We start from the raw sequence: 20,278 nt of genomic DNA, 5'->3' as shown, positions 1-20,278 counted from the left end.
ATTCCTCTCTGTAGTGATTTAAACATAGTGTCAAGTCTGTGTGGATGTACTTAATTTGGTCACTTTGTGCGTGAATTTACCGAGCATTCTTCAGTTGCCTTCCTCATGGGACCCGTTAGCTTTTCTCTATTCCACTGTCAAGGAGTAAACCATACTCCAATTAGTAAAGGAGCTTGTGACTTGAGCTACTTACCTTGGCTTTAAGTCTTGTCTAGCTAGTTAGATGGCAAAAGTGAGAGCTGGCTGGGGCTTTACATCAATAACCGTACAAGGTGGTTCATGGTTGTTCTCAGGGGCTGGAATTAGTATGACACCTCTTGCGCTCTGCTGTCATGCTTGTACTTAGATACAATAGATTTAGAAATATTTTCTGAAAGAATGAATAAAGGGAACTGAAAAAGTGTAGGGAGGAATCTGTAAAGCTGAATCTGTCACCAAGAGGAAGACTCCAAATGCAGCCCTGCGAGGGGTCAGAAGCCTTGTTGCTACGTGCGCTGATGCACGGAAGCCTTCCTGGAGTGCAGATTACATTTTGTTTCCCTTACTAAACAGAATCCACTTGGCTTCCATTTAGTAACTCCTTTCGCTTGGTTGGGATTGGATTACGGAAGTGCTGTGACGTTGTGTTCCTTCACAGTGGATGGCGCGTGGTCTTGCTGGTCCCCCTGGACGAAATGTTCAGCAACATGCGGCGGTGGACACTATATGAGGACCCGCTCTTGCTCCAATCCAGCCCCAGCCTATGGAGGGGACATCTGCCTGGGGCTGCACACAGAAGAGGCACTCTGCAACACGCAGCCCTGCCCAGGTAAGCGGCACCTCACCTATTGCACAACTTTAGGACAAATTGGCCTCTTTCCTTAATGGATAAATGGTGAAGTTGATAATACCCCATCCCAGTAAGTACTGAAAGGGGGGTGGACAAGTTAACAACATGCTGTTACCCTTGAAGTGACTTTAAAACATAGCATCTATAATAAAACAGTTCCCACTGTGCCACAGATTCAGAACTCGTGTTTGAAGCCTGTAGCCCAGCAATGGGAGAGGGCTAAAGGCTTTAAACATGAGTTCTGAATCTGTGGCTTGGTACAACACCCAATCTCCCTAATTAGGAAACATCAACATCCCAATTTATTCTTGACTTTTACTAATTAACACTAGTGACCCACAGCCAACACCTTGCTGTGTGGAGGGAGAGAGAAAGTCCAAGGAAAGGTGGGAAAGAAGGAGCATTTGTACTGCCCCGCTCCCAGTCTGGAGGTCTGAGTCGGGAAATCGCCTGCAGCTTTTTTGTCTCAAAACCAGCCTGGGTGCAGCCACGTGCCTTCCAAAGATCTCCAGACCTGTGTTCCAGGAATGACTTCTAAAATGTGACAGGAGGACACTAAGCACTCTTGGGGGATGCTTCATCTATGGGCAATGGGCTGTAATTTAGAGGCAGTTCAATTAAAGGAAAGAAAAAGCAAGACATCAAATCAGTAAGAGGAGGAGCACAATAAACCACAGAAACTGGTGATAGCAAAGCATTCTTAAAGCCAGTAGCCTAATAACGGAGTCTGAGGTTTTGTTGTTGAAAATCAGGGTGGGGAGCAGGGAGCACCGCTGTGAAGTGCAACTCATAGGAGCCAGACATGGGCCCGTGGGTGTGGGAGCTCCTGGCTCCAAGCTCCCTGTGGCTGAGGTAGGTGCCCAGGGACTCCACCACCACCACCACACCAGAAATAGCTTGGTTTACTGACATGAAGGAACCACCTGGAATGAAAATGAGCTATTCTTTTCTTGGTCTAACTTTGACATTGAAACACACACTTTTGTTTTTAGCTTGCTCCTGCACATCTTTCTAGAAGGTTCTATGTATATTGAAAAGGGCCTTGAAGCCAGATTCTCACTGTCATTCCAAAAACTGACACTTTCTGCATTTCTAAGGAAATATTGTACCCTTTACCTCGAGCAACACACAAGTTTGGTTTTCAAATTTTCCCTGCCACTGCAAAGTGGACGCTTCTATTTAAAAAGGGGGGAAAAGCAAACTGCATGGAAAAATACCTTATTATCCGGGCTAAAATTTCATAAACAATATTGAGAGTTTACTTTTTTAACCCTCTTACTTATATAGCAGTGTTACTCCTTCCTTTTCACACGTTTGTATGGCTGGGTGAATTTCACAAATCCTGGTAAATGTTCCACTTCGGGGTGAAGTTTCCTTTCAATGCCCATCTTTTGGCCTTGACCCGAGACTTATGCATTGACCTTATCTCTTCAGAGACAGCAGACACGAGATAAGATGAATTCTACCTTAAAGGTAGCCTGATTTTGGCATGTTGACTCTGAGGAATTGTTTTTATGACGGAAGAGAAAGTAATTGTGTAGCCTCAGACTCCCTTTGAGCAACCTGGGACCTTCATGAGCACACAATTATTTCTCTTGCCTGAGCACAGAGGAAGTGGAAAATTTTCAGGAAAGCATTTGACGCTCTTTGAGGGGAGCATTACCCATAGTGAAATGGCACCTGCATTGATGACTTAGGTGCCTCTGCTGCTGATGGTACACACACAGCTGGGTCTCATGGATTCACTTATTGAGTGTATAAATACAATTACTTTACAACGTTAAAATAATGTGGGTCTTAGGAAATTTATTTTAAGCACATGATATCTGATCAGATATATACCAGCGCAGGCATTTTTATTTATCCTCATGTGTACTGTATGTACTGGACCTGTTAGATGATACAACTACATCTTACTGATGCACAGAACCATTAAAAACATGCTATGGAATCCAGAAATCACATATGTAACTTGCCGGTGAGTCCAGGATGATTGAGCTTATTGGCCATTCCGCCCCAACTCCCCTCTTCTGATCTCTGCAGAGAGCTGGTCAGAGTGGTCGGACTGGTCTGAGTGCGAAGCTTCTGGTGTCCAAGTCCGTGCCCGCCAGTGCATCCTCCTGTTCCCGGTGGGCAGCCAGTGCTCCGGGAACACCACAGAGAGCCGGCCGTGTGTGTTCGACTCTAATTTCATCCCAGGTAAGAGCAGAGGATCTATCAATAAGAACAAAATCACTTCCAACATGGAGAGAGAAAATGATTCATCGGTCAGAGTTGTATTTGGCTTATTTGGTGTTATAGGGATGATTCTATCAAGCCCTGTGGTTTCAAGGTGTTTAAAATGTAGGTCTATAGATAACTGCAGATTTAAACATGAATTCAGTTCATGAGTTTAAGATTTCTTAGGTAAAGTGTCTTTTGCAGTTTATTGACTATAATACAATCAGAAGACTTTGCTCAAAAAATGAAAATATTTGGTTATTATTAAATCTGATTTGGTTATTTTAATATTAGGTTAAATGTTTAGGCAATGCTCGCTGTGTATGCACTGGTACACAGAGAAAAAGCGCCATTCTCTTTATGCAATGTTTAATATACTTGGGAAGGTAGAAATGCATCATTATTCTCCTGTTGGAGAAGAGGTTGGCCCTCATTCTACCAGCTTTTCATGGTAAAGTCATAGTTGTTGGTGATAGCTAGTCACCTGTTGTACGCTCACTGTAACAAGGGGTTATACAAATGCATGAATCATTGCGCATATGTCCACTGTGTGCCTTAGGACTGTTACGTGGACCAGCCTCTTACAAATAAATAGTAGAGTTGAATCCTATAAGCCAGTTTTATTTGTGTTCTTTCGTCTGTGCAGAAGATACTATTTTAGAGAAAATTAGTACACCATACCTCAATCATGTATGACACAGAGCTATAAGAGTGGTTGTTACTGTTTTCCTTTTTAACCATAGTCATATTTTTAATTCTTGTTGTCTAATAAAAAATCAGTACAGGAAAGGATGGTGTTTCTAGACTCCTGAGTGATATTTTATCCTCGGGAGTTAAAACACATTGGAGATGTGGCCTCTCTCTGCATCCTGCTGTGGGTTTCACGTGTGGCATGCAAAGAGATCAGGGACGTCCTGAAGAGGGACTTAACTTGTTCTGGAGACGTTCTTGAGCTCTGGTGAATGGGCTGTCCCTCTGCTGGGAAGGTGACAACACTGGCTTTGATGGAACAAGTCTCAGAAGCAAGAATGCCACAGGAGTACTCTGTGTGTTGGGCAGAGCAGGGGGTTCCCCCATGGCGGGACACCTCGTAATAGAAAATGAGTACATTCCCTGCTTTCAACCCGAGAGACCATAGCATTATCTTTCTGTGATAAATGAATCTCATCTCTCCCCAGTCAAAGTGACTTGGCCAAATCCGTATCATGTTGGTTAAAACAAGCAAACGAACAAGTAGAATTTTTCTGATAATTAATCAGGCTTCGGAAACTTGGTGTCACATAAAATTCAGAATCATTAGACAAACATACACGAAGCATGAATGTGAACTGTCTTCCCAACACCTTTTACACATTGTGATTTGACTTTTATTTTTCCAGAAGTATCTGTGGCAAGATCCAGTAGCGTAGAAGAGAAAAGGTGTGGAGGTACGTTATTCCTTTTAAGTAATTGTAATGGGTATACTGATATATTCTAATCATTTCCCTTCCTGCATGTTTTCTATCATGTTTCTGCCTCTTGGCCAAGACTGAAAAACTGGAGAAAGTCATGGATCCCAGGCATTCTACCTTGGCATAAATGCTAATAGTCAATATTTGATGTGCAGATTGGTGGTTCTCAAAGTGGGGTGCCTAGACCCACATCAAGAGCATGGCCTGGGAACTCGATGGAAATGCAGATCCTCAGGACCCACCTTGATCCACAGAATCAGGACCTCCCTGGGAAGGTCCCAGCAGTCGGTGGTTCAATTCACCCTGCAGGTGATTCTGATGGATGCTAAGCTTTATGAACCAGTGGTCTCGGTATTCACTATAGCTAGTCTGATGAGTAAAGTAGAATTCAAACAATTTGTTTATATTTATACAACAAATCCATGGCAGCTAGCCTCCAATCTGCAACCCACTGAAATGACTAAATTGTAATGAGGTATAAGGTTATACCCATAGTGCTAGAGGAATTTTTCAAACCCGCTGCCACCCTGAATGTCAAAGACAACATTATCTGATTCAAGTCCATGACAAATTTGGACTTTACAGTCTGTGCCTTACATATACCCATAAAGTACTTGTTGGTGTTGTGAACATACCTGGATAGAGAGGTTGGCTGTCCAGCAACCAAGGAACAGCCCATGTCCGCCTTTCGGAATCCAAGCCAATGTCTACATTGAGACCTTCACTTCCACATGTGTGACTGATGATGATAGACTCCCATTTGCTTCCCTAATCCATTCCACAGGGTGTCCCAGAGAGCCCAGCCCAACAGGCATTGCCTCTGACATGTTCACATGGAACCTGAAGCTTCATAGGCATGTTTCAGGAATGTATCATTCCTAACTACCATTATCAACTACCTTGATTAAGAGCTTACTGGCTGGGCACGGTGGCTCACACCGGTAATCCCAGCACTTTGGGAGGCCGAGGCAGACAGATCACCTGAGGTCAGGAGTTCGAGACCAACCTTGCCAACATGGTGAAACACCATCTCTAACAAAAAATGTAAAAATTAGCCGACATGGTGGCACACACCTGTAGTCCCAGCTACTGGAGAGGCTGAGGCAGGAGAATCTCTTGAACCTGGGAGGCGGAGGTTGCAGTGAGCTCAGATCGTGCCACTGCATTCCAGCCTGGGTGACAGAATGAGACCCTGTATCAAAAATAAATAAATAAATAAATAATAGAAGAGCTCACTATCTGTGACATTCTGTCTGCTCAGTCAGCAGTCTGTTAGTTCATTCATTCATTCATTCATTCATTCAGTAAACCTTGCTGAACACCTGCTCTGTGTCAGTTTTATGAAGACCATTGAGCTTATGATGGGCACCCAGGCAGTCTCAGGCCCTCTGACAAGCAATCATATCATCAGAGACCCCAGTGCCTCAGAAGGGCAATGTTAGGTGTCTGAGCTCAGTCAGTGGAGTGAGTTCACTAACTGGCCGTTGCTAACATGGAATCCAACAACAAAATGAATATGCAACCAGTTCACATAAAAATGATCATGCCAATTAGTACCCTCTAATGTTTTTAGATCAATAATTGTGTGCTCTACACTGTTTTACATGTTATAGACAAGAATATGGTGCAAAGCCCATTTGGTCCTCACAAGGAGCATTCATGTAGGCACCAGGGTCCGCAGTTCTTCATGTAACACCTCTGGAAATAGAGAAGGGTTTCGGAACTCAGCAGTTTCTAGATGGTAGAAGGGTATGTAGGGCCTTTACTCTAATTACATGACACCTGCACAGGACCTGGGGTTGTTCTACAACCAATCTCCTTAACAATGCTGCTGTGAGATGTTGAAAAAGTGCAGATGCTAAGGGTCTTCCTAGAAGTTCTGCTCAGGTCTGCAGAAAATGGGTCAGGTCAGTGACATTTTAATACCAGATGACTGATGAAACATTACTTTTCAGAGATTTTGCATTTGGGAATTATAGAAAAGGAACAGTGCTTATGTATTTAATCTGCATTTTATAAATGGAGACCATGAGGCTGAGAGGGGTGATGTCACTGGCCCAAGTGCACACATGCAATTTAGCCAGTGGGATCCAGTGTGAGTTTGGAACCCAAAGCACCGTAGGAAAAGAGCCCTGACAATAAGTACTCAAAGGCATTGTGTTCAGGAAGCTCGAGCCACAGTAGCCCTGATAGGTAACACTCTTGGACAACACCCAGGGTCCATGACTCTGCTGTCATCAAGGACAGTGTAGGTCAAGAGTGGAGCTGAGTTTATAAGCGTTCCCATTCTCAGGGAGGCCATAGAGAGCCTGAGGCTCAAACAGCTGATGCCTCAGCAGAGCTGGCTAGATATTTGTGCCTGCTGCCAGACGTGTGCAGTTCACTTTCCTCTGCTGAGCCTGAGTTACCCTGTGGAAGACCTTCAAGGGCCTTGAGAACCCAGGAGAACCTTGTACAAAGCCCATCCCCACCCTAAAATACTACTTCTGTGTGTCTGAACCAGCTATGCCTAATGGCTGCACAAGCCTTGAGATGCTATTGGTTAAATCACAGAAAGTTGAACTTCTCTGAGATATTCAGAATGGATTTTTTTTTTTTTTTGATCTTTAGGCTGCTGGCATTGGCACTGGCACAATGGCATAGGCAGTTTAGATGAATCTTATTGTAGGACTAATATTTGAAAATAGTTACCTAGCAAGGATGTTTTTGACAACATAGGCATCTTTATTTATTTCGTTTTCATTTTGTTGGAAAATCAATCAAACTTTGTACAGGAAATTAGCCAACTGAACCAACAGGGTAGTTGGTCTGTATTCCATCTTTACTGATCAAAATCAACAGCAGAAAATCATATTCAAAGGAAAGAACTACAGTAAGCACATTCAGAGGAGGTTTAATGGGCACTACTTTCCCCACGCAGAAAAATGTGCTTCCACTGAAATTTTTCATCTTAGAGAGCTATTTTTAGTTGCATGAGACACAAAGACTATATAATCATCATAAAGTTGTCAGCTGGCCCCAGCCCTTCCCAGGCACCTGCTGGAATGATTCACTTGACTAATGACACAGTATCTGCATATGGAGACCATTATGCATCTTCCCTGTGTTATAATGAAACATGAGTTATCAGTGCAGCAGGAAGTGTTTCCTTCGGTACAAGGCATTGACCCTGGGGAGCGCTAGCAGCTGAAATACCGAGAAGTAAGAACTCGTGTGAAATCAGCTCTTGCTTATCTAAGTACAGCGTCAGTGTTACAGTTAAAGTCCCAGTGGCTGCTGTTGGAATACCCCCTGGATACTTTATCCGGCTGTCCCAGGTCGGGGGTTCTCCAGCCCTAGAGGCTTCATCACGGTGTCAGGAAAGGCCAAAGATTCTGAAACCATTGACCAACTAAGCTGCAAGTGAAAAGCTGAGGTGGTTGTCAGGGAGTGGGTGATGCTTGTGGAATGTTCTAGTGCTGTCGTCCAGGATGATCCAGCCCTTAGTGCTGACTACATTGGGCGCCTGTGCTAGGAACTGCATTGTCCACTGGGACTTCAGTGATCAGGACTGTCCTGTGAGTTCTGCCTGACGGCGAGTCAGAGGGAAGGCAGCCTCCCTTCATAGTGTCCATGTACCCGAGGGAGCAGATCCAGCTCCAAAGTCCTGGGTTCCTGGAACACATCTGGAGCAGCCAAGGAGCACAGCTTAGAGGGAAAAGTTCAGGGTTTAGGGACAAAGAGAGATATCCAACCTCTGCCACGTATCACAGGTGAGGCCTTGATGGCATCTTCTGACTGTAGATTCAGCTTCCCTGGGGTCTCTCAGCCACTGGAGGGTTACATGAGGTTCAGGAAGTACTCAAACAGAACCCCGTAGACCTAGGTCTGGTGGGCACTCAGTGAACAGTGTCCCTCCTTTTGACACCAAGTGTTAGAGCCCCATGGGTCAGCATTGGCAGGGTGGAGTCCCTTCCAGGTGGTGAGGATCATGAGCACACGGAAGGTGGTTCAGAAAATCCCTGGGGAGGAGACTGGGGTGGTTAAGATGCACACAGACTCTGGGTTCAGGGGCAAACCCGCAGGCTCTTCTCATTATCTCTAGAGCCTGGAAAACCTTGCTCTGTAGCCAGGCAGACTTGCCAGCACTGCAGTGATGCTCAGCACATAGCTCCAATTGTCCCTCTGGGTGCAGGGTTGACAGGTCAGGGAAAGGTATTGGTGACACTGCCCCTCACCCTAGTGGTGTGTGGAGACACCCTGGGGGAAAGCTGGTGTCCTCAGGATGTGCTCTGAGCAGGTGGCACATGAGGCCAGTACCCCATGGGCAGCAGCCACTTGGTTCCAACAACACAGAGGAAGATAAGGCCCTGTTCTGCTTCACCCAGTTCTCCCAAAACCCAGCGCTGTGGCACTGCCCAGATGCTGCCTTCCTTTCCGGAAAGGCTTGAAACTTTAATAGTAGTATTTCACCAACACACACAGGGAATATCTGTTGTCTTCGTTGTTTTCTCAGACATAACACAGGTCTTGGTATGGTGCCTTGATGTCACTTGAGCCAATCCTATTTTAGAGATATAAGTCCATGCTGGCAAATTTTCTGAATGCTTTGTATTCATAACTCCAGGAAAATAATGAAACAGAAGAGATGCCATTAAATAGGAAAACATTGGGGAAAAGAAGGTCATTTCATGACTATTTAAAAGATCATATTTTATTGATTGAACACAAATCCCTTATTTCTCTTTAGTCAACCATTTTCTTGACAAGACCTTCAAAATACAACATAAGTGAGAAAAGTGGTACACAGGAGAGTATTTGCACCACACAGAGAGCACACATGGGTGCCAAGTGTCTCTGGAAGGGCGCAGGAGAAAGTGCTTATAATAGTTACCTGTAGAAAAGGATTTATTTTTCCTGTAGACCCTTTTGCACTTTCTAATGTGTGCATATTCATACTAAAAAAAATATATAATGGAAACTGTATAAGTTTATGTGAATAGAAAACATTTTAAATAGGATGAAATGGAGAGAGGGCTAAAAGCAGTCTGGGTTGCAGATGAGCAGTAGGTTGGGAGAGTAGCTGCTTCTCCCTTGTTTTCAGGACACAGCCCTGCTGCACACAGGGGGGCCCAACCCATTGAGGAGCACGAATAACCGTTTCTGCAGAAACCCTGCACACCACGGATTATGCTGAACTTGAAGCAGAAGAACACTGTTGTGCAAACCTTTAAATTAAAAAAAAAATGCTTCTGGCAGTGTATTAAAGTTTAAGGTCACTCCAAAGGACTACCATCCGTAAGAGAATGAATTTAAAATACCCTGTGCTCCACCTGGCACAGTGGCTCCTGCCTGTAATCCCAGCACTTTGAGAGGCCGAGACTGGCGGATCACCTGAGGTTGGAGTTTGAGACCAGCCTGACCAACATGGAGAAACCCAGTCTCTACTAAAAATACAAAATTAGCGGGTGTGGTGGCACATGTCTGTAATCCCAGCTACTCGGGGGGCTGAGGCAAGAGAATCACTTGAACCCAGGAGGTGGAGGTTATGGTGAGCTGAGATCACGCCATTGCACTCCAGCCTGGGCAACAAGGGTGAAACTCCATCTGAAAAAAAAAAAAAAAAGAATCCTGTGCTCGCTCTGGAGAAGTTTCTTGATGGTCATGACATTTCCAACAAAATACTTAAGAATGATGGTTTCTTTAATTTGGGAATGGGATGAGGCTTTTCATTTTGACTTTCTCTCTTCATCCTAGCGTTTGGAGTAGCTAGGCAGGATGTTCTTTTCAAGTGTGGCATCACTTTGCTCCTGTCTCCCTAGAGTTCAACATGTTCCACATGATCGCCGTGGGGCTGAGCAGCTCCATCCTTGGCTGCCTCCTCACCCTGCTCGTCTACACCTACTGCCAGCGGTACCAGCAGCAATCCCACGATGCGACTGTCATCCACCCCGTCTCACCCGCCCCCCTTAATACCAGCATAACCAACCACATCAACAAACTGGACAAGTACGACTCGGTGGAGGCCATCAAGGTAAGGAGTCGGCAACGACAGTGGCAACCAGGTGTGCACAGAAGGCGGGTGGACCCTGCCTTTATTATTATAAAAACTATCTTTAAATAATGTTGAAGCAGAGTAAAGACTTTTCAACTCTGCATAATGTAAAATTGCTGTACCTGGTGTTCGGTGATGTGTGTTCTTAATTTCCCCCATGAGTAATTAATCCAGGATGTGACCTGGGAGTTTAGAGTAAATGGTTAGTTCCCTTCACATTCTGAGGAGGAAGTGGGGTGGGTATCAGCTTAGAACCCCACAGGCCTGGCTCATGGGTGGACATCAAGTATACCTGGGTAAACCTGTGCTAGTTCTTTTCATTCACTCAGCCACCATTTTCTCCTCTATAAACTGGAGATAATGAGAATTAAATGGGGTCATTTATCTAAAATGCTTTGAACAGTGCCTAGCAAAATAAATGTGGTTTTTACTTGAGGCACTTCGCATTATGGTTCAGAGTACAAGTTACTTACTTCTTTGAACCTTAGTTTCTTTATCTTCAAAATGGATATGAGAGTACATGCTCCTGTATTGCTGTTGTGAGGTTTAAATGTCCTAAAGAATATGAGGCTTTGTTATAATTGTGTGTACACAGAGGTGAGGGTGTAGCTGGAAAGATGTCAAAGGCTTCTGTCCATTGCACCCAACCTCCCTTATTACCCACATGAACGAAGGGAAATCTCCTGAGCTAAGTGTAAGTAAATTTTGATATTCCTGCTAGGTGCCTGGTTTCCCATAACACTCGGAGGGAGTATTTTGATGCCTTTTCTCTGCTGTGGTGGTTTCCTTTGAAATTGAATTTTCTCCCTCTGTGAGAATAAGGACTATCTTTAGCCCTTGCGACTTCAGGTGGCTGGGAGACCTTATGTCCCAGGAGCCACAATGTCCATACTTGTCTCCTCTCAGCCACATGGCCTCTATTTTCCACCACCTGGATGGAGACACGCCAATTAACTTTTCCCCTTGGACCCTGCTTAAACCAAGATCCACAAGCCAGGAGCATCTCCCCGCTTACTCAGATGGTAGATCTGGGGAATGAACACCAGGAATTAATAACAGGCCGTTCCTAGCCTCTCAGAAATGAGCCCCTAGAGTAGGGAGGAAGCTAGAAGAGGAGCACGAGCTTCTTCCATGAACAAGAGCTTTCAAAACAAACATTTGGATCTTAAGGAAAGGGTTCCTCTGAGCGTGATTCCAACACATCATCTTGTCTCTGGTCACTGTTACTACGGGCATCAGAAGGCAATTTACCCAGTCCTGTGTTCCCACTGAAGATTCAACAGCCATTTTTAAGATAATCAGAAATGTTTCTGCCATGAAGGTAAAGGACCTTGAAGGCACAGACCTTGAAAGACAGCTGCCCAGTCTTTAATGAATCCTGCCAGAACATTTTTCTGATACTTTGCCCAGACTAATCCTGGACAGATGGCCTCTGGGCACCCTCCTTCATCTTCATTTTATTCCTCTCCATATAGATCTTCTATCTGGCTCAGTTGAGGCTCTTTGAAACTGCAGGTGACTTTAATGACTATGCACAGAAAATGGCTACAGTGATCACCTTCTAACAAGTTCAGGATGAAAAGCAATTAAGGCATTTGAAACTTGATGCCCTTACTTAAATAAGTTCCATCAAGGTCTCTGATAAATGTACTCACCCATGGTCATCTGAAAGCTACTTACATATCTATTCAGTTATATGAATATGAATTCAGTTACATATATTCAGTTACATTCAAACTGTCTGTTAATTTGAAATCATTAGAGTTTTAGGTTTTCTAGAGATTTAGAATTGGGTTTTCTAACCCCCTGCTTCTCTTCGTAACTTCATAGCTAAAGTTGAAAACTTCACCAGAAGATACCACAAACTGCCAACCTTATTCTGGTAATTAGGCAAGTCCTCCATGAGGCAAATCATCTGGGGAAGCAAATAAATAAGAAAACATATTTTAAAATAATGGAGCCTTAGCAGAGAGCTCAAATTCAACATAATAGTCATCCTCGTTTACTTAGCATTCTTAAACCTGTTTTTTTTTTTTAATATATTTTCCAGGCATTTAACAAAAACAACTTGATCCTAGAGGAAAGAAACAAATACTTCAACCCACATCTCACTGGGAAGACCTATTCTAACGCCTACTTTACAGATCTCAATAATTATGATGAGTACTAACAGTTCTTATGTTGTTGGCTTCTTGTAAATCCCCAGTTCCTCAAGGCCTGTGCCCCATGACTGCCCATGTTTCTGAGGCTTCAGAGTTGAAGATTGGATACATTTCAAGTGCATTTCAAGCCACCAGAGTGTCCCATTGCTGCCAAAAATACACAGTTTTAAAAGCAACAAAAATTGAAATAGGACATCGTGAAAATCTTGACCGTTGTTGAATGAGTCAGGGTGTGAAGTTTTTAATTGTGTTCATCCTATTTTTCTGATAAGTCCCTTGGTTTGTTTTTTGAGCTTTATTTTATAAATGTGCCACCCACATTGGAAGGAGTCTTTAGAAATATGAATGTCTTCTTGCTTTGGGGTGTAAATCTTCATGATGTTTTAATTCAAGAAAATAGGCACTTTTTCTGAGAGACCTGCTCCCTCCACAAGAAGTGCTTAGGTCCATAATATTTCAAAACATGAAGAAAAAGAATGTGGCCAAACAATTATTCACCATGGATCGCCCAACTTCCCAAATCTGGATAAAGCTATGGGATTCTTGGAAGCAGCTTGTGTGTTTTCATCTTGCCTGGGAAGCGCAGGAATTCTACCTGGCCCACATCTGCAGAGGTTACAGTTGACTGTGAGGCACCTCACCTTGCTCCTGATGCAGTTTCTGTGCCATTGCTGGTGGAGGGAGCGGAGCAGAGGCGCAGGCGCAAGGAAGCGTGGATGTGTTCTGCAGGTTGCTGCAAAACTCGCCTTATTCTGACTTTTGGATTTCATGGCATTCTAGGAAGTTCCTTGCCATGCTGTTGACCTGGAAGCCCACCCGTCTGGTCCATAGTAATGTCCTGAAGAGCCAGTCTGTAAAATAACCAACCACTTACTTAGCGTTTGGATAGACTCCACACCTCCTCTCCCCCTGCAAAGAAAAGTCTTGAACATTTATGATGTCAATTAGTGAAAGTATTGAAAATACTAAATTATAACTAAAAGCAACTTTTTTATGTTATAGAGAATATTGAAAGAACTGATATTAATGATAACCAATGTTTTATTTTTCATCTCTCTGATATAACCAATGTGTGGGCAATCAGCCCCTACCAAGAGCATTAATGCCATGTAAAGCTGGCTTTCTGGAGTCCACCAAGTCCATACGAAGTGGTACCCCCAGTTTCTGCTGTTACTTGCTGCCTCCAGGCCAGGGGAGCAGGAGATGCTCAGCTCTGGTGCCTTTTCTTTTATTTCAGTGCTGCCTTCCCACCCACCCAGTCCATCCACCCTCGCCTCTCCCTGCATGGAGGCAACAGCATTTCAAGATGCACCTTGGGAAGTCAGGATAGCCGGAAGTAAGGGTTTTTGGGATCCCTGTGGTCTCATCGTTGATCATCGATAAGCATTTAAGAGTGTGATAATACCATTCACAGAGGTCCCCGGAAAAAAATATATATGTTTCTCACAAACAACTGATACATAACATATGGCAGTTAGTTGAATAAGTATTGAAAATAATAACACGACTGAAAAAGTTCATCTGATGCCTCTGAGCATGTGATAAAGTCCTGGGTGGACATGGAAATGTGTTCTTACTGACAAATGAACCTTCAGATCTATGAAAAAATATATAGTAGGGGTACTAAGGAACACAGAATTTTATTAGCATATGTGCTTTTACCCTTACCCTAGTTTCCAATTTAAAGAAACAATTTCAGAAAGTGTTAGAAGAATTCTATGTTTAATAATGAATATTGTTGAGTTCAAAATATAAATATACCCAAATTTACAGAAATGACACGGTATTGAAATGGCAGGTGGGCTCTGTAAGTTCTTTTGGATTGCAAGTAAATGACATTCAGGGTCTTTGCAGTGGGGAATTCATGTTGCCTCTCACGCATTCCTCATATGTCAGAGTCTTCTGTCTATATACAAATAATCAAAGCCCATACTCAGTAGGGGAAATCTAGCCAGCTTGTTCTCTAATTGTTCCTAGGTTGGATTTTCATCAGGTATTTCAACTCATCTCATCACTTTCTTGTAAGAAAAAAAAAAATCACTATGTAGCACATTTTAGTTATTTTTTAGTCTTCTTCCCTAATATTTTGTAAGCTTAAAGGGACATTTTATTTTCCCTGGGAAAGAGAATTCTAATATTTCAAGAATACTTCACTGGAATTGATGGGAAATGGTTTCTAAATGCCATCGAAGCTTGTCTTTAATGAATATTTTGCAGTGACTTGGGAAAACACCCTCCCTCGCTACAGGATCTTCGTGTTGTTAATAATATAAACCTTTGAAATTAGCATTGCAAAAGAATCCCATTTTTGTTTCCTACCACACTGTTCACAGGAACATTGTTTCTCTCTCTTCCTTTCTTTCTCTCTTTTATTTGACAGAATAGCAAGTGTTTGGATAATTTCAGGTATATTCTAAGTATTTTTACCAGCTGTGGAATAAGTTGTGTTTCTCCATCACTGTGTAGCTCCCGTTCACGTGTTCTGGCCCCGTACTCCACGCTTAATGAGTGAACCCTTCCACGTTGGGCTTTCACAGTGCGATCTCTCCCCTGTCTTGGAACCTCCTTCATAAAGCCGCTCTTCCTTAGGACTGGGCTGTTTGGGAGTCCTGGTGAAACTTTGTGGTTCACATTTTAAATTCCTGAATGACCTTTTCATTCTCTCTTTATCTTTGTTTTTGTCCTTCATTCCCTCCTTTTGTTCTTCCTTCCTGCCTTCTTTTCTTCTTTCCTTTCTTCTTTAATTCTTCCCTTACTCTTTTTTTCTTTCTTTCTTTTTTTTTTTTTTTTTTACAAGTGTAACAAAAAGCAACAAATAGTTTTAAGCTACACCTGTCTGTACCTGATGTAAAATGACATTAATCACTATTTAATTTCTAAAGTTATTTCTGAATATAGTTGGAGATTGGCTGGTTTTCATGAGGAAGCTGGCTTTAGTCTTACATTTAAATTCTTTGAAAGTGACTCCCAGTGCTATTCAGGGTCCTTTCTTGAGGCTAGACTCATCACCATCTAATATTGATTTTACAGTGTACTGACAGTTTACAGGAAGGAGAACAGAATTTCTGTACACTGTACAACATGTGGGCTTCCTTTAGCTCCAGGGACATGTGACTTTGGTGAAACTGTGATTTTGTAACCTCTGAATGATATGCACTTAGTGAATTCTAAGGAACTCATGGGGCACGTGGTCAGGCTCCACCGCACGGAAGAGCCACAGTCTTCAGACTCATGGCATTCCTTCCAGAACTCCCCATTCCACTCCGAGCATATTTCTATGCTGCTGCTTCTTGTGACTTATATGAGGCATCTCAGCTTCCTCATATGTGTGAAGATGTTTCCCTAAGCCTGTTCGAGTAGACTCTCGCTAGAGTTAGCATTCATATTTGAGGGAAATAAAGAGCATTTAATGTGTTTGTGTGGGGCTGAGGTTCTAAAAGAATTGAAAAGAGATGATGAACATTGAATGAAGGTGAGGGCATCCCTGCCGGGGAGAAACCTCTGTCCCTAGGGAGAGTCCATTCATATGTTCATATGGTCTGGGATGAACCAGGGGTCTGGCCCCATCAGGTCACAGGTGATGGCAAATAGAAAAGAAGCAAATGAAGGAAACAGTCGGATAAGTAGGTGACATGAAAGGCGGGACCTGGTTACCTCCGTGAGTGCTACGGACAGTTCCCAGAAACGGTGGCCCACTTCTCAGGTCCATGGGTCTGACCCTTGGACTCTGCCAGGATCAACTGCCCTGAATACCAGAGTTTTAGTCAAGGGTGTCCTTACTTCCTCATTCATCTGCAAAAGGATGGAAATTGTGGGAGTCAGAGCCTATTTTGCTGAGTGTTCCCACTGGAGTCTCTGGTAGAATTAGTGAGTCATGCTGTCAAAGTCATGGACAAAGGCTGGGTGCCCTGGCTCATGCCTATAATCCCAGCACTTTGGGAGGACACGGTGGGCGGATCACCTGAGCTCAGGAGTTTGAGACTAGCCTGGGCAACATGGTGAAACCCTGTCTCTACAAAATATGCAAAAAATTAGCCAGCCATCGTGGTACACGCCTGTGGTCCCAGTTTCTTGGGAGGCTGAGGCCGGAGGATCATTTGAGCCCTGGAGGTTGAGGTTGCACTGAGCTGAGATCATATCACTGCACTCCAACCTGGGTGACAGAGAGAGACCATGTCTCAAAAAAAAAAAAAAAAAAAAGAAAAAGCAAAGTCTCAATAACATTCTCCATGTCCCCAAGTGGTCCTCTAAGGGGATCATTAGCATATAATCGAATATCAAAGGGAATTTTACCTTAAACATATGTCAAATCTATACTTAGCTAATCATTTTGTCTAAACACAGCCTTGTTGGCATTTGAATTTACAAATATTCATTTGCTTTTTTGCAGTGTTCCTTTTGCTTTTAGAATAAATCATAAATATTTCCCCAATACTGTCAAGATATTTAGTCATCAACGATGTCCCTGGGCCATCAGCTTTCTTTAGTCTCCGGGTGTCGTTTACATTTCAGTGGAGTTTTCTTGTGTGTGGTGTTGGGGGTAACTCCACTGACCTCAGCATTTCTATCTCAAGAGATGGCTCTGGAACACAGAACCAGAGGCAGCAGCTACCAATGGTTGATAAAATAAACTGCAACTGCCTGACCATTTTCCACATGGCAGGGCTGTGCTTAAGCCCCACACCTCCAATAACCAATGTCTATGAAGGTATCAATAACCTTAACTGTATGCAAATTCTTCACCACTTACGATACGGTACAAACTGGAGTTTACAGATGGCCTTGGCCATGCCTGCCCATTCGTTCATCCTAACTTCTTCATCACTTCCTGGTGTACTTGGGGAAGCATGTTGACACAGCGTTGCCGATGTTTGACTACCTGTGGTTATCTGTAATTACCTATGCTTGTCTTGTCAGACACTAGATGCCATCTGAGCCCCTTACTTCTTTGGGCAGTGGGTGAAATGGGAGAACATAGAAAAATGTTCACTTTGACCTAAGAAATGCACAAAAGGGAATGCCATGCACGATGTAAGATAAAATATTTGGAGACAGGGGATCATCGTGAAATTTATTTCTGCTATTCTCACCTATTGAGGTCATTAATTATAATTGATTTAAATATTTTTTTTTAACTCTACAAATACTGAGCCAAGGAATTCAGGTTATGTGCTCTGTTAACCTAATAAAGCAAAGGAAAATATGTTGCTTTAATCCTTGCTTGTTAACCTAATAAAGCAAAGGAAAATATGTTGCTTTAATCCTTGCTGCTTTTCTCGTTTGGTGATAGAAAAGGTAAACAAGATGTAATGTTGAACTGCTGGTGATGATTTCTAAACTGACTCTTTCATACTGTTTTCCTGCGGACTTATATTAAAGATGCATTGTACACATTGTTTTAGCAGATAGATCAGAGGTATATTCAGTGGTCACCTGTTGCATTATCAGAAATGTGGTACGTGTTACAGAAGCATGAGGAAGAGAATCCTATCCTCTTTTGAAAATAGAGTTCACATTGCAAGTGACATAGAGCATTCTCAAAACCAAATTCAGAGCCTGGCACAAAATGTACAGTTCCTAGTGAAAGCTGTCTCAAAACACAGTCTTTTTGATAGATCATATTAGATCATATCTGCCATAGAAAGGCTTCCTCCCTGCAATCGGAGTCAATATCAATTCTTGCTCAAGCAAACATGTTTTACTGTGTTGGTGCAATGGCAGGAACTAGTCAAGGGTACTTTCAGACATGAAAGGAGGAAAGAAGAGGTAGGTAGAAAATCACTCTTTTGTGCTTCTTAAACTGTCAGTCAAGAAAATTTATTCCACCCCTTCATATTTGCTCTAAAATCTGGGGCCAGTAGTTCAAATGTGATCCTGTTCTTTCTCAGCCTTTTGCAATTTAATGCCAAATGGTCCAAATGTTAGATGAATGGCGGTAATAAAATGATTCAAATGTTAGATAAATACAAGCTGAGAGCAAAATCTGGACTCTGAAAAATCAGAACTATTCTATCATGTTGCTAAAATGAGAGCATCATCTTCTCCCCTCTCTGTTAGTGTGGATAATTTAATTTCCTAGAAAAAGTTGCTAGTGCCTTGCTTAAGATGATCATTTATCATTTCATGTGGATACTATTGGTCCAATTAGAAGCAGAAGATTGATTGGATTTACTTTAAAGAAAATTATTCTCCTATGCCTCTTTGAACTCAGGAATAGAAAATGATCGAGAAGGACATCATCTTCAGATGTGATTTTTGCCCTCATTGGGGATGTAGAACCAGAATAAGTACAATATATGTTCAGAAGAGAGGTGACCTCAGTATTAGCCTTCTAGAAACTAACATCACTTTAATTTTTACATGTTCCAAAAAAACATGATAGCGTTTGTTCTGTAATAAGAATGTCAACATGATGCCTGTAGAAGGTAGAGGTTTTCGTTTCTGTTTATCTTCAGGCAAGTCCATAGATAGAGGAATATCAGACACAGGCTGGTGACAACTGGCATAGATACAGTGAGCACGGAATGAGAACCACCTACAACATTGCCTGATTATTTTTAAGTTCATATCAAAACTGCTTCACAAGTTCACAAACGTTGTCACTCTTAATTTGGGTTAAGAAAAGTATTAGTATTATCTCTACTGAAGTTGATTGCTTTTCTCTTGTACTGTGACTGTTGTCCAAAAGCAAGCTGAACTTCTGCACTTTGAAACAAAGCACAGTATGAACCTTTAACCCAACCACCTAGTTTCACCACTGAGATTCTACATCATCGGCAAGAAAATGCACAAACTTGGTCCAATGTTGGATTCTTCAAAAGTGCATAGCAAAACTTTTGTGCTATGCAGCTTGATGTGACTTTTAAAGATGTTATCAAATGTTAAATGCCTCATTCTGTGTTAATTTGCTGTTGGCTGTTTTGTGACACAAAATAAACTTATTTGAGATTGTTTCTTTTTTTTTTTTTTTTTTTTGTTAACCTTCTCTAAAGCCAATTTCAGCCCTTGGTAAGCTTGCAGACAAGCTGCAGACAAGTTACTGATCTTAAATTTAATTTTGAAAGACAATGTATCTTAATTACAATTTAGCTTTTTAAAACAATGAGACAACTTTACATTTCCCCTTTGTTTGAATGAGAAAATGGATCTTGGGTTGCTCTGCTAGAACGCTTGTGGATTGCTGGGTCCTTCCTAAGGGGGCCATGGGCACACCACACTTTCTTTCAATCCTTAGATTTGAACGATTGATAGTCTTCAAAACCTTCTTGTTAGATGTACGCAATAGAAATTTCTAATGGTCATGACTTCTATCTTTCCTGTCCATCAATTCACTGGTTTTCAATGCTTCCCGAGAGAGCTGTCTAGGTCTGTATCCCAGATCGTTGCTTAATGACACCTGACAGATACAGTGTTTTCTGAAATCAGCTTAAGACACCAATTGTGGCAACTGGAAGCTCATCACCTGCTACATTGGATCAACTATGGAAGTCGGAGTAGGGGTGGGTGGAGGTCACCTAACCAACCAGTGAAAGCCAACTCACATCTGCTCCAAGCCTCAGCTTTGAGAAACAAACACGTTTAT

General features: G+C 42.5%; 1 protein-coding gene and 1 long non-coding RNA gene across 6 annotated transcripts in view; one reads left to right on the top strand and one right to left on the bottom strand.

The window, feature by feature from the left end:
* The window catches only part of SEMA5A (semaphorin 5A), a 507,347-nt gene extending 487,698 nt beyond the window's left edge, over nucleotides 1-19,649 (top strand). For all 5 annotated transcript variants that reach the window (XM_021939236.2, XM_021939237.2, XM_021939238.2 and 2 more), the window contains 5 exons: nucleotides 638-808; nucleotides 2,873-3,028; nucleotides 4,429-4,476; nucleotides 10,302-10,513; nucleotides 12,585-19,649. In XM_021939236.2, coding sequence (XP_021794928.1) covers nucleotides 638-808; nucleotides 2,873-3,028; nucleotides 4,429-4,476; nucleotides 10,302-10,513; nucleotides 12,585-12,704 — 707 coding nt within the window. In that variant the 3' untranslated portion in view covers nucleotides 12,705-19,649. The remainder of the gene's footprint in view (nucleotides 1-637; nucleotides 809-2,872; nucleotides 3,029-4,428; nucleotides 4,477-10,301; nucleotides 10,514-12,584) is intronic.
* Nucleotides 11,884-12,796, bottom strand: LOC108586236. The gene is made up of 2 exons (XR_004183953.1): nucleotides 12,706-12,796; nucleotides 11,884-12,449 (listed from the first exon to the last, which is right to left on the bottom strand). It is a non-coding gene; the product is annotated as an uncharacterized LOC108586236 (long non-coding RNA).
* Nucleotides 19,650-20,278: the final 629 nt, after the last annotated feature.

This window comes from Papio anubis, chromosome 5, assembly GCF_008728515.1.
Source record: "Papio anubis isolate 15944 chromosome 5, Panubis1.0, whole genome shotgun sequence".
NCBI classification, from domain to species: Eukaryota; Metazoa; Chordata; class Mammalia; order Primates; family Cercopithecidae; genus Papio; species Papio anubis.
Note: the sequence above shows the minus strand (reverse complement) of the source record. Positions and strands in the feature narration are given on the sequence as shown.